The sequence below is a fragment of the Rhamphochromis sp. 'chilingali' genome (genome assembly GCF_963969265.1).
Source record: "Rhamphochromis sp. 'chilingali' genome assembly, chromosome: 21".
NCBI classification, from domain to species: domain Eukaryota; kingdom Metazoa; phylum Chordata; class Actinopteri; order Cichliformes; family Cichlidae; genus Rhamphochromis; species Rhamphochromis sp. 'chilingali'.
In genome coordinates, this window is record NC_137949.1 from 17,788,366 (window position 1) to 17,803,034 (window position 14,669).

The 14,669-nt window shown below is 39.9% G+C and overlaps 1 protein-coding gene across 8 annotated transcripts in view; it reads left to right on the top strand.

Annotated features, from left to right (window-relative positions):
- kif6 (kinesin family member 6) overlaps nucleotides 1-13,902 on the top strand; it is an 80,326-nt gene extending 66,424 nt beyond the window's left edge. Inside the window, exons 16-24 of one of the 8 annotated variants that reach the window (XR_013970314.1) lie at nucleotides 4,509-4,559; nucleotides 5,189-5,276; nucleotides 5,399-5,534; nucleotides 7,257-7,339; nucleotides 7,990-8,076; nucleotides 8,199-8,303; nucleotides 9,245-9,357; nucleotides 10,132-10,239; nucleotides 12,612-13,902. Coding sequence is in view for 5 of the 8 variants with exons in the window: in XM_080871209.1 (XP_080727335.1) it covers nucleotides 4,509-4,559; nucleotides 5,189-5,276; nucleotides 5,399-5,534; nucleotides 7,257-7,339; nucleotides 7,990-8,076; nucleotides 8,199-8,466 (713 nt within the window). In the remaining 3 variants the exon portion in view is untranslated. The other 7 variants (XR_013970316.1, XR_013970315.1, XM_080871208.1 and 4 more) reach the window with 7 other exon arrangements.
- The last annotated feature ends 767 nt before the right edge of the window (nucleotides 13,903-14,669 follow it).

Genomic DNA, 14,669 nt, shown 5'->3' on the forward strand with positions numbered 1-14,669 from the left:
AACATTCTTATTTATTTGAATTTACTGTAGAAGAACCCCAGCTGTCATAGTCCGGGAGTGTTGGTTTTGGTTTTTGTTGGATTTTTCTTGGATTACTGTATTGATTTCTTTTATTCTACCAGATTGCAAGCTTTTCTGTGACATCTTTGAGTCTTTTCATTCTTTGTTTTACTTCATAGTTATTCTGGTGATGCCTTTCAGTTTTCCTGTGTTTTGTTTTATGTCTCAGTTTTGTGTTTCTGTTTTCTGCAGCACAGTAATACTTTGCCGTATTTTTACAAGGCAGCTACAGTTCCAAATGCATGTTTGTGGAGGCAGGAGGTTGTCCTAAATCAAAATCAATAGCGCTTTCTGAATATTCAAGTGGTTTGGTTATATATTTATTCCTGAGAAAAATTTCTAAATTCCAGATTTCTTATATAATGTTCCTAGAAACACACACCTGTTTTTACACCAGTTTTGGTGGGGCCGTTCTGTTGTTTCTTACTTTGTTGAGGAATTTGGGCCAAGCATGTGACACCGTCTTTGGTATCACTTTGATTTCACCTTCGCTGAAGTGACCCACAGATGCAGGAAAAATGAGTATGGAGCCGGAGATGTGCCACACTTTTTAGAACAAATACCAGAAGAGAAATATTGTAGTCTTTGTTAACATGAGCTGCATTTTACTGCGCTGACTGTTTCTGTGATTAATTCCTGTGCTATTAGCCGTATATTAAAGTGGTTTATAAAAAGTCCATAGTTTAGGTCAAAGCCTCAGTCAACAGCAGCATGAACCCAGCTGTCCTACAAAAATGGAGAATGTTTAGTGCAGCTCTCTGTTTAATAGAAACAAATCTTGCTTCCTGTGTTCTTGCGGTTCTTTATTTGTCTTGTGAATTTTAAACATTTACCAGATTACTTGTGGATATTATTCTTCATCTACACATAGGTCAGATGCTGGAAAGCTGGGCTGCAAGTATGGTGCTCAAATCTCACCTCACTTTGGTATTTATGTGGCATATCACATTCAACCTCCCGGCCACAAAAATCACCAAATATTTATTGAGGCTTGTAGCTTGAAACCAGCCTTTAAAGTCGACAGCACGTCTACTGACGGTGGTGTGGGGGGGAAACCCTGTGTGGTTTGGAAGAGTTTTTGGTGTTGAGCTCACAATCTTGTCCTGGATGGAGAATAGAAGCACTGAAGTCTGCACCCCACCTTTACTTGACAAATATCCTGGATTTTTGTTGTTGTTTTTTTGGTCTGTTTTGGGACTTGAACTGGCTTTTGTGACCAAAAAGTTTTGATTCTTTTTTATTTCTCTGATCATTGCTGGGACAGGTAAAAAAGTAAATCTGTTGTACATTAAACCTTTTGAAACCAGAGTCATATTGGGTATATGGTGTCTCCTCCCTCCCACTGATACCCTGCAGATCCTGAAGAAATAAGAGATATTTGTCCCTTGGCCAGTATTCAGTCTTTTACTGTAAACACAGTTCACACAGTCACTATTGAACATTTTCTATCTCAAACTTTGGCTGCATTTATGGTAGGTGTGGTATGGTATTTACCGGTAGTTGTTTAGGTTATTTGTCTAATCCTGGTCAAAATCATTGAATCAGATTGTCTGATTCAGGCACAGACTGTACATAAAAGTTAGATGTAGCAGTGGTGCTGTCACCTATTGTGTTGTTTTGGAGCTTTTTACCTGTTGCTTTCTTGTTTTTTGATTGTTTTTGTTTTTTGTGTTTGAGCCAGAAGTGACCATGTTTGAATGGGACACTGGTTAGCTTGGATGGCTACATGCAGTTCAGTTTAATTCAATTCCATTCAATTCTATTTATATAGCGCCAGATCACAACAACAGTCACCTCAAGGTGTTTTATGTAGTAAGGTAAGACCCTATAATAATACAGAGAAAACAGTCAAAACCCAAATAATCATATGACACCCAATGAGCAAGAGCTTTGGCGACAAAGGGAAGGAAAAACTCCCTTTTAATGGAAGACGCCTCCGGCAGAACCAGGCTCAGGGAGGGACGGCCATCTGCCGTGACCGGGTGAGCGGAGGAAGGCAGGAGACAAAGACATGGATCTATAGACAGTAACTTTACCAACTAAAACTGGAGCATACTTAACATATTTCTTGGATTGTCTGTAAATGAGCCATATTTTTGTCCGACAGCTGCATTAAAAGTATTCAGAAAGGTGTCAAAAACACTGGCTGCGTTAGAATCTACGTCCCTAATAATACAAACTTTATTCCTTAAAAGAATTTAAACAAGTAAGTTTTTTTTAAAAAAGTTTGTTCTAGGCTGCAAAGATGGTTAGTTCAGCTTTAAAGTTTGATTTGTACCATAGGAGTCAATACAGTACTCACTTTTGTAGCCCACCTCAAGTGGACATTAGAAGTACTGCAGTTTTTGTAGTTTATTTTTCAAACCCATTTTAAAGAGATCGTTGCTTGGGTGCAGTCCATGAGCCTTTAAGAGAGATGTGTGACGAGTTTACACAGAAGATATTTGGAAAATTTATGGCTAAATAAAAGGGTGGGGCCATGCAGGGGCTTCGGGCGAATATAACAGATCTGTTAAAGAATACTTTGGCCATGACCATGTACGGATCAGAGTGAACACAAAAGCCAACCAAAAAAAAAAAAAGTGCTTTTTATGTTGCCTTCACGTGCTCCCTGCCCCTTTTTTGTACCCTGTCATCATAGCGTGGTCATGGCATAAATATTTTTTAATCCTTTTATGTTATTATGAAAGGGGTTGTGGGTCATGTTTGAGAGAGCTGTGTCTGTTAGTGAAGTTTCAGGCTGCCCACCTCACCACAACGCGAAGCCACAGGGCGTCTCAGTACAACTACATTTTCAGCTATCCACACACAACCCAGCTTCATACTCCATAGGCATTTGGAAAAACACTGTCATCATGGGCACACTGTGTCAGGGCTGCTCATTTGTAATGTTTCACATCATCCATTCATGTGTCTGCTGTCTACTGAAACCCTCAGAAAAGTGGTCCTGGAAGACGAGCTGGTTACACGGGCACTTTGCAAACAGATTTAAAGTATTGCACAGGAGAAAGCCGAGCAAGAGCTCTAATCCAACCATTTTGTGGCGTCATGTGAGGTGTTACAGAAACCCACCCCCCTCCTCCCCCCCACATACTTCATCTGGATTTCCCATTTTCTGATTTCCACTTGAGATAGGGTTGTATTATACAAAGAGCTGCAGCACAGCAGCGTCTATAAGTGAATGACACCTGTGGGACTTTAATGGAAACACCACAGAAGATACTGCCATTCAACACTGCTTTTATCTCGTAGCCTGGCTCTGATCTAAACATGAAATAAACATGAAATTGTATCCTGTGTTCGTCTTATGGCAAAAGCATCCCTGGACATTTTTTGTCCCTTTACTTACAACTGTCTTCTACTACCGAAGCGGTTTATTAGCAATTTCTCCAACAATGTAATTAAACACTTCAGTTCAGCAACAGTAAATGACTTGCCCATATGTAAAGACTGCACTATAGCCACGAGAATCAACATTCACCCGAATGCCTCCTTCTTGTTGCTTCTTTGCTTACTGAAGACTTCATTTAGAGGACTATGGAAGTTTATAAATCAGCACCATCTTGACTATTGTTCTGTTTTGATTTATTTCCTGCAGTACTGTATAGTAGATAATCATAATAAACTTGGGAAAATTTTCAACTTATGAGGTCATTGTATATAGAAGTAATCCCTGTGAGGCCTCATACTCCTCCAAACACTGTTTCACAGTTTTTTTTTCTATTCTTGGCTCGATATGATGATGATGATGATGATCATATAGATATTAGGCAGAGGATGAACTGAGGGGCTGTACTCACGCACTTTATAAGATAAATAAGGTAAATATGAATTATTCTGAATTGTAAGTCATGCAAAGCCAGTCTAGTAGAGTTCAAGAGTAAAAATAAGAAGTTAGAAATGTGCAGAAAAGGTTAATCATCTGGAAATAAATCATAGGTTCAAATGTCTAAGAAGAATAGAGTTTGACAGGCCAACTCCAGAGGGAGCTTTAGGATTTGCGTGAGATTGTTGATTACAGTTGAATTACAAAAACGAAGTGTGAGATTTGAAAGAACTGTTATGGATAGAAGTTTAGCTGGTGCCACTCTCAATCCTAGGTAAATTGGGAGAGAGCTTTCGGAATGTCTTACCAAATCAAACATGCCGATCATCAAGAGTAATGTTTGAAATAATGTTTTTTCTTCTGGGTTATAATGAGGACTCCCTGTATTAGGCAGCACATGGGTTTTAACCGTTTTGCATTGCAGGGGTTTTAAGTAGGTGAATGACAATCCAAAATGTTTCTTCATAAACAATGTCATGCATTTACTTGCTTGACTTTTATGAAATCATGTGGAACCAGGCGACTTTTTTTAAGTTATGAAGCCCAGTGGCCTTGGAGATTGATGTGCTTTGAGTCTCTTGATGGAAATTAAAAAGTTTTTTTGTCGTTCTCCTTCTCTCAGCTGAACTGAAGAAGCAGCTGGATGTGCGGAGGAGACAGAGAGCCGCTTATGGTAAAAATTATTTATAACTTCTGCCCACACCAACATCTAAACAACAAACATGTGAAGCAATTAAAATTCACCACATTTCTGCACATTTCTTGCCTTTGCATTGGGATTGCAGCTTGAGGAAGTATCAGGTCTTTTTATTATCATCTTTTTGATATTGAACTCTTCTCAAAACAGGATGATAAACGCTGAGCACATTGTGGCCCCTTTTCAACTGTTACTGGTGGCCACTTCAAAGCTTTTGCAGCAAGCCTCAGTGAATGAAAGCTTACTGGCCAAAGACTGGGCGGCTCAGGCTCTAAGACGCCTTCATTTGCTCCATTCTGACTGTTTTGATCAGTGAGATAAAACCTTTGATGGGGAAACCTGGTTCTAAAGCATGCAAACACCTCCCACCCAAAGGCTTTTCTTGTTATTTGGAGATCCGCATCAGAGAGCTCTTCACAGCAGCCTGGTTTCCATTATCCGAGGCCAAAAGTTTAAATGCTTTCTTTGAAGCCAATGGACTCATGACACACACAAATTCTCAGCTTCTAATCTTGCACTTGTCATTTTATATAAAACATGACCATGTTTCTTTTTTGTTTTTAACTCCTTTGTCCTCTCTGCAACCTATCAATTCTACACCACAGGTGTCATGGAAAGTCACACAGGGTCTGAGGAGGAGTTTGACCCAGCTGAAGAAAACCTCTGCAAGCACATTGAGGAAGAAAAAAAAGGGTGAATTTGTAGTGCTTTTTAATGAATTACTATGGCAGACCCTGCTTGCATTGACTGGATACAGCAGATCCTTCGTAACGTGGATAAAAGTTGAATTCAGTACCGTTAATTTCTCCTGTCAGTTACAAGAGCATCGTTGGCCGTCTAAAAGCGCTGAGGACCGAGATTGAGCATCTGCAGCTGTTGTTGGAGAGGTCAAAGGTCAAGCTCCAGAAGGACTTCCATAAGTGGTGGAGCCAGGAAGCTTCCAGTCTGCAGGTGGCTGAGCTTACCTTCCTCTACCTATCCATGTGACAACACCACATAAAGCATCTGGGAGCCTGATGTAAAGTCCAGGGAAGAGTGTTAAAGACGTGTTTGACATTAGCCTTGTCTCTGGCTTTTTGTCTTTCTGTTTATGGATGTCTTCTTTCGTTTGTTTTCTGAATGCAGGGCTCTGTGGTCGTGTAAGTTGATATGCATCTGTCTTTGACTTGTGGGGCCTTTATGGCACCAGTGTGACCCTTGCAGCCTCTGTTCAACATCATGCTCAGTCGGTCCTGGGGGGAAGATATGTAGGAGGCAAATACACACAAAGACATTTTCATGGAACTCTTTGTGACCCAAACAAGAGCCTGGAAAGCAGCTTAGAGGAACAGCAACAGATGATGGACAGTCCCAGCAGATAGCATTAACAGGAACAAAATGTCACACAGTGGAGGCAGCCAGCTAAACATAGTGGAGAACAGTTGCCATAACGCTATAAATATTGCATAAATCTTAGTAGCTAAAGATTTAGCTATTGAAATTGTTGGCTAACAGTCTTTAACAGACATGTGAAGAATAAAGTTTCCATACAGCTATGTACTGCTTCCATAGGAATTCAGAGGCTAAATAGCTGATAATCCAATTCACTAATTAATTATCAGGATGTGTGAGCAGGTTTATAAAAGCAGGAGCCTTGGCATTTTGCCGTCTGGAGCATTCAGATGTGTGTCGGGACAATGCCACAGTGTTCGCAGAAGTGGACATCCCAGGAAATTCACCCCAGGTCCGGAGCACTCAGCGCTCAGCAAAACTGTAAAAACACCCAAGAGCTACATCTCAGTCAAATGTGAGACCATCTGTCTCACAGCTAAAGCTTGGTTCAAACTGGGTCACAGAACAGGACAACGATCCCAAGCACAGCAGCAAATCTGCAACAGAACGGCTGAAAAAGAAAAAGCATCGCGGTGTTGCGATGGTCCAGTCAAAGTCACAGTGAAAAAGTTCACAGTATAGATACTAGAAAAAATTCAAATATAGTTCATTCAGTTGTACCTTTAACCAACTTTTGAGCTTTTACCGTATGATGTGTAAGTACTTTACCAGTATCTACATGGCTATATCTGTCTGTGATCTCTGTGGGTAATAAGAGATAAGTCTTGTGCAAAAGTTTAAAGAGAGAAAAGCTGATAAAATTTCATGTCTAAAACCAAGTTAGACTTGTCTCTCCACTTGCACGCTTTCCTCAGCCTTGATGGCTGTCATGTGGTTGGTTTCGGAAACCAACTGCATAGAAGATGTTAGGCACCAACATGTGATGAGCAGACGTCGCTGGCTGCCGCTCTTTGGTTTTGATCTTATGAATGGAGAAGAATAGCTCATTCACATCTGAGAAAAGTTTGGAAATGTGTCACTGAGTGACGAATGGGAAGCAGAGGAAATCCAACAGACGGGCCTTACACATGCAGTTTGAGTCCACAAAGCAGGACGTCCTTTTTCGTGCCTGTATATATTCATCAGCTTTGTTCACACGTTTATTGTTCTGCACACATGTGATCGCTTAAACTTTGTGTTATGACAAAGCCAGAAGACACAAAATACCTAAGGTTGTCTGGTCCTTTTAAAGAGAACTATGGCCACATTGCATTTAACTGTTACCAGGCTGGCATGATGTTGTTTGTAGAGAAGTGGTACAGAAATATTTCAGTAAATTAACTTTTCATTATTTGTAACCAGGAGTCAGAGGCTGCAGCCCAAAGTCACACTGGGACACTGAACAGGACCATACAGCCATCTACACCTCGAGCTCCGGGATTTGGGTGAGATTGCTTTTTGCCCAGCCTTGCAAAAGATGTAATAAAGGTCTGACCAGTTGGCTGGTATGCACTCTTAATATTAACTGTGTATTAAATAGACATTTTTAGCTTCTATTCAGCTCATACACGTATAAAAACTAGCGAAGTTATAATGAGAACCACTCTCTTTTTACTGATTTATTAATAATATTATAGTTTCCTTTTCATTTCCGTGCCTGAACACTTGATTTTTAGCCAGCAACCTGCAGCTTGTTTCTATAAAACCTTTTTTTACTTTAATAAATAGCAAACAATTGCTGGAACAATGTTAAATCAATAAAACAATGTTTTTATGTGAAAGATACAAACAATACTAAAAGACCTAAACTTCATCACAAATGTTGAAAATGATTAAAGAAATTATTAACCACCATTTTTTATAAGGAATATAGTACAAGAACTAGAAAAATGGAGCTGAGAATATGGCAGCTTTAGTTTTAACTCAGTGAACTTTGCAGAAACTCCATTAACAAAATGTTGCTACAAACTATTTTTGTGTTGTAGCGCCCTCTGGTGGTTGGCTCATGTACATGCATACATTTCCTACAGATGATATAATGTTCTGTGGTATTTTGTTGTCAGTCTTCATGAAATACTCTTCTAATTTTAATTAGGGCTCCTGCTCTCAGCAGTACTGTGAGAGACTCGCCAGCAGGCCGACACCTGAATCCAGATCCTTCTATCTCTGCTCAGGAGCTCAGGTCAGCTACGCTTCACTGATCCTCTCATTTATTTGCTCTGGGTACTGATGGGTTATACTGCATGTAGCCATACGATATGTAACACTATATATATACACATACACTGATTCTTTGAATTTCAGAAGTTTTACCCTTGAAAGCAAACCTCCAGGACCAGCTGTGCCAGCGTGGCAGAATAACCCTGTGAACAGGAAGGTGACAGACTTCACCCCTTCTTCTGAGTGGAAGTATGTGAATCAGTGGCCTGGAACAAAGGTTGACAAATATTACAATCAAAAGAGGAGTTTTAAACTATTTCTGGCCAAAATAATCCTTTGGAACAACATATTTAGGCCCTACAGTGTCAGTGACACAGTCTTGTTAAGTATAACTTTGTATACATGTTACTAAAAAATATTTTTTCTTTTGTCACATGTAGCTACGTGGGGGTTTTTATGATCATTATCGTGTGCCCTTTAACTTTGAATCTTTATTATTAACTTCAATCTTTATTATGTTTTTAGTTTTGATGACATCGTTGAACTAATACTTACAAATAAAATGCTTACATTTCTTAAATCTCACAGGAGATCCTGTGAGATTTAATACAGATTAATGAACATAATTATGGGGGTGCATGTATTTTATTGTTTCACTTGTAAAGAATAAAGTGACAGAGCTTTATTTCCAGTATATTCTCAGAGTTCTGCCATTTAACATGTTCAGAGGAACTATTGACTTCACTCATATCTCTTTAGAAATAAGAGACATCACAGTCCTTGTATTGTCTATTGTTTATTTTTTACATTTTTAAAACAAACTGAAAGTTCTTTGGATTTATTGTCAACATTTTGAAGCACTTAAATCTGTATATAGACGTGTAGATTTTATAGATTTGCAGTGTTTTTGTTTTTTTTCAGTCATGAGCACGGCTATGATTTTTTATATCTTTGTGAAGTAATGTCTACAAACTGTGCTAACAAATCAAACAGGCCTCACTGCTGCCTGAGCTACCTTTTTACGATCACAGTTAAACACTCGTGCTTTTGTTCCACCAGCAGAGACTGCATTGTTACCTGTTTCTTATAAACCTCTGGATTACGAATAGTCAAGAATAACAGGACTGCTGGGTTGTTAAAGCAATGAATGATGATGGCTGCCTGTCACAGTAACTATTCATACATTTCAGGACCCTCACCTCTGCCACAGTCTCATCCTCTATTCCGCTGACTGGAGACCAGCAAACTGATGCTGACATCCTGGCTTTTATCAGGGCTAGGCAGAATCTCGTCAGCAGGGCAGGTGACACACACAGATACACACATGCAAAAAACGCACCTTAAGCACAGTATGCATTATGCATTCAACACCGCCCTCTGCTGGCCTGACAATAAAGTTTAGCTTCTTTCAGGACTTTTCGTAGCTTTCTTTATCCTCGTTTTCTGTCCACTGAGGGAATAAAGAGACTTGTTGCTTCCACTTCTCTGTCACAGTGTTGCATTATGGTCACAGACAGCATACATATATGGTGGACACTCCTTTCACAAAGCCCTGAGGTTTATTACAAACCTTACTTACCAGCTTACATTCACTACAACTTAGGGAGCTAGTCTTACTGAGCGAATTTGAGGTTGAATTAATTCAATAATTGCTTGAACATTAATATTGAATACAGTATTTTTGCTGTATGGATTCATGTGTGTTACTTGAATGCTATCTCTCTTGGTCACGACACTGTTGCAAAAAGATTTTTAATCTCAGGAGTTATCAGGAAAATAACTGCTGACTTTCTTCTTGCTTGTTTTCTTGCTTTATTAGTTTATTAAACTGTTTTTCTTCGTCTTTTCTTCCATCATTATAGCTTTCGCCACTAAATGTTTACTAAGTTCTTTCCTCAACTTTATTTGGGCACTACCAGTGTCAATTTTTACTCTTTCTATATTTATGTATACGTCTTCCCAAAACACCTTCCAAGACACTAGTGCGTTCTGGGAAGTGTAGTAACACTAGCAAAGGCATTTGAACATCGACACACAATAGCTTATTCTAACTTTTTCTTTGTTTTCTGAATTTCAGGCAAACATCAGCAGTGATGTGTTTCAAGTTTGACCTCCACGTGTCACGGCGAGTGAGATGAGCCGTGTGGAAAATAAAGGAGGATCCAAACGCAGGCACTTGGTAAAGGTGTGATGGTGGTTTATTAAACACAAAATAAAAATGGACAAAAGGCGAACCGAACAAAGACTAAACTATACTGGGAACAAACTGAGTACAGAACACGAACCTGAACATGAACGAGAGCGAGCAGAAACCGATTGACAGCAGGGAAACACACAGATGAAGCAGGGTGGATACACAGACGAACCAGCAACTACAAACACAGAAGACACGACTTAAATACACTCAAAGAATCACAGGGAGATTACACACAGGTGGGAGACACAGCTCGGAGTCATTAACGAGACGAGAGGTAAAACTGAACACACTCACATGAGACGCAGACCTTCACAATAAAACAGGAACAAGAAACCATCACACTAAGACGCAGACTCGACATTGAGAGACAGACAGAAAATGACACATGGAACTAGACATATACTAAGCAGACACAACCGAAGAACAAATCCTAAACACAAACAGAAACATGAAACTCTAATAATAAACATCATAATCATCATCATTAACACAACAAGAGAACAAGAAAACAATCCCTGATGCAAAATTAAACCAAAATATAATAAACTCAAAATACTGGGTGGAAACTGACCCAGAACCGTGACACCACGTCTACCAGTTGAAATAATTACTCATGACCCGGTACATGGGTACTAGGCTTCTCCAAGAAATACAACACACACACGCACACACACGCGCACACACATTATGCCTGCTGTCAAATGTGCACACTCAGTTACTGGCTTCTTCCTGGTAATGACGTGATATAATGGTCATGAGTGGAAATCACAGCCTGCTCCGACTGTTTGACAAATTTTGTCTCAAGATATCAGAAGAAGGAGTGGCCAGTCGGAAGCCGGCTCCTCCAGTTTGTGGAAGTAATGAATCATAACTATGTAAATGATGCAGAAACAAATAACTTTCATATTTCCATCTAATTTTACTTTATTCAAAAGGGGTGTAAAAGTGTATAATATCAGGACATTTCCTATTTAAAATGTACAAAAAAAATGAAGCAGAATTGTGCAATGCTATGACACACACTACTGCTGTTCTTACTTCTGAGTTTCTTGTTTTGTGTATTAGTTTTAAACTCTCCACTCTGCCTGCCTTGTGATTTAAAATCCACAGATCATAGCTGTTGATGCACAAAGCTCATTTTCTTTTGCCATTTATATTAGTAATAAATCTTTTTTCATGAGTGCTTCCTTATTTCTCTTTGATAATATGTAATAGGTGTAACAGTGGCTTTTTTTCACTTTGGAATTTAACTGGAAAAGTGGAAAACCACTGTCAACTATAGTTCTAACAGCTGTACTGAAAAAATTAGAGTATCTCTTAGGTCTCCCTGAAATTTGAAGATGATCTGTATGAGATCATATAAGCAAAAACAGTTTTTGTGCAGCAGATTTAAAATTACATCAGGCATTCACTCGGACCCTCAGATAGTCTCTCAGTCTTGTTCTCTAAAACTTAAAGACTTATGAGAGCCCGATTCTCCTGCAGAGATGTTTGCTGCTGTTGCGTCATTTCCTGGCGACACTCTCGTTGGACAGCATTGAACGAGATCTACCTGTTCTGGACCATGATAACAGTATTCTGGCTGATTGGAGCTGGAGCGGACCTGGCTTATCGAAGAACAAAAAAAGCGGTTACAGCTGTTCAAAACCCCACAAGGTTGGCCAACACGATTGACCATGGTCAAGCCGTGAGTACTCAGACTGTGTTTACTGAACGCAATATTGATAAGATCTTGGAGAAGCTCACGGCTCTGCATCGGGAATTGAGAGACCTGATGACCAGTGATGGACATTTAGACCAAATGCGAAATTGGAATGCAGTTGTTAATTTGAACCCAAATAACCATCTCCTTCATGCAGCTACTCAAGACTGTCAAGGCCAAGACTGCCCAAAACAACAAATTTCCCTGATAACAGGACTGTGTTTTGACTATCTGCTCCTATACTTCAAGGTCACCTGCATCACCTGGAGGACTGTTGACTTTTGCTTAACCGGGTGAAAGGACACTCTTTCAAGTTGAACACTGGTTACACACACACACACACACACACACACACACACACACACACACACTCTCAAATCTCTCATGTACACAGACACACACTCACCCCCCTCCAAATGCCTCCGAACCTTTACTCCCATCCAAATTAGGCAGGCAGATCTGTCCAGCACTGGAAGACTGGCAGCAGGACTGGGCTGCTGTCTACATGGGTTGACTCCTGAGCCCCTCCTTCCCTTTGCACCTAAAGCCACCTGTGTCTGTATTCACCTGTCACTAAGGAAGCCACACCTCTAATTAATGTAAACTTTAGGCCTTAACATGTTAACAGGCTGTAAACATATCTATTTCTGCTATGAAGTTTGACATTAACATAGGAGTTACTTTTGGAGCCAGCACCAAGTGGACGCTACAGGAACTGCAGCTGATCTGAGCTGCTGTTCAGGGAAATGATGCCAGCATGCACTGTGCCAAAGGTAAAGAAACACCCATGGAGAAGTGTCCAGTCGGTAAAAAGCTCTATTCAGATTGTGTTACAAACTCTTCTTGTTGGATTCTGAACTAAATAGTTATTATTAGACACAGAACAGCGAAAGCTCTTGACACACCCTTCATTTCTTTATATTATACTTTCAAGGAGGAATTGAGAAATTGTTGTCCAGTCTTTCTGAAGTTCTTTCTGAAGTTTTTTTGTGGCCATTGGCTATTTTTTCACTCCAGTAATTCCTAGTTAGGTAAAAGTTTGCCATGTCTTTGCATGGTGTGCAGTGTGTCCTTAAAGATTTTGAGGAAACTAGACAAGCGAAGGACAAAAGAAGTAGTGCCAGGCCTAAAACCTATAGCAGGTGAACACTATCTGAAAGTCGTGTCCTTTGAAAAGAAAAATCCAGAGCTGATTGGTAGCAGCTTCCTCTTTCAACATGACACTGATCCCAAATTTCAAATGCTAATGTGAAAGTATGCATGTAAAAATATAGAGTGAAACACAGTCAGTCATGTATTAGCCTGCTGTGACCCAGACCTCATCATTATTGAAACAGTGTGGGATCATCTACATCTGCCAGAGAACAAAAAAAGCAACCACCATCCAAAAAAGAGCATTGGATGTCTTTCAAGTAACCCGTAGAACTATTTCTGAAGACTCCATAAAAAATTGACAAGGAAGTTTAAAATAGAGAGTTCAGGCTGTGTTCAATAATTAAGGTTTTCTTACTAAATACCGACTCATTAGACAGTTTTTGTCTTATATACTGTCATTACATGCATGTTTCTACACGTTAGTAAATCACTGCACCTATTTCCACAGTAAGCAACGATAATATAAGTTTTAACTTGAGGCTTGTTTACTGCTATCTCAGGGAGATTGTCAGGTTTGAAAAAAAAAAATCAATATCTCCATCAGCATCAGCTAATAAGCTGTGTCTGCCTACCTAGCTACCTCAAAGCCATTTGTCCAAACAGAGACGACCTGTCAACAGGTTTACATGGCTTTGCATCAATTTGTTTGACACATGCACGCTTTGCATCGAGGCTGAGTGGCTTTGGAGCAAGGTCCTTTTTCGGTCACGTCATTACACCTGTTATTTCCCTCGGGAACATCACTTCCGATCACTGGGTTCACTGGTAATTGTAATAGAGAGGGTGTTCCCAGGAAGAAAAACTGCCTAATTAGAGCTGAAGCATTTTTTTTTTTTTTAAATAAAAATAAAATGTGAAAACTGTGTAAATCTGCAGAGAATACAATAATCTAAAGATTGATCTAAAGTTGGTCATGGAAAAAAAATCTTCTGACCAACAATGACATGCATTTTTTCTTCTTCTTTTACACCCCCCACCGAACACTTTAAGGGATGTGCTAGGATTGCTGCACTTCCCAGAATGCACTAGTTCCTTAGAAGCTGTTTTACTTTGCGTACACTGCTCATAAAAAAGGACAACTTTTAAATTTTAGTATAGCATCAAGTCAGTTAAAACTTTGGGATACTGATCTGTTCAGTGTCTGGTTTTAACTAAATTAAGAACAGGTGCACTGTATGAGACAACCCACAAAACAAGGAGGAGATTCCAGTAGACGGGAGGTTAGTCTTGGAGAGCTGGATGGGGGTATGGAAGGTCCTGAACCTATCAGCGGGACTGGTATCTGCTCCTTTGTGCAAGGAAGAACAGGCCAGAACCCTACAAAATAAACTCCAGCAGGCCAGACAATCAAAAACAGACTTCATGAGGTGGCCTGATGACACAATATCCTTTAAAGGGCCCTGTGCTCCCTGCACTGTGGATCCCAGTTGCTCCACAGACTGTCCAGGAGCTCAAAGATGCCCTGGTCCAGATCTTGGAGGAGATCCCCCAGAATACTATTTAATTATGAGCATGCCCTGATGTTGTCAAGCATGCATATAAGAACATGAGGACTGTACAA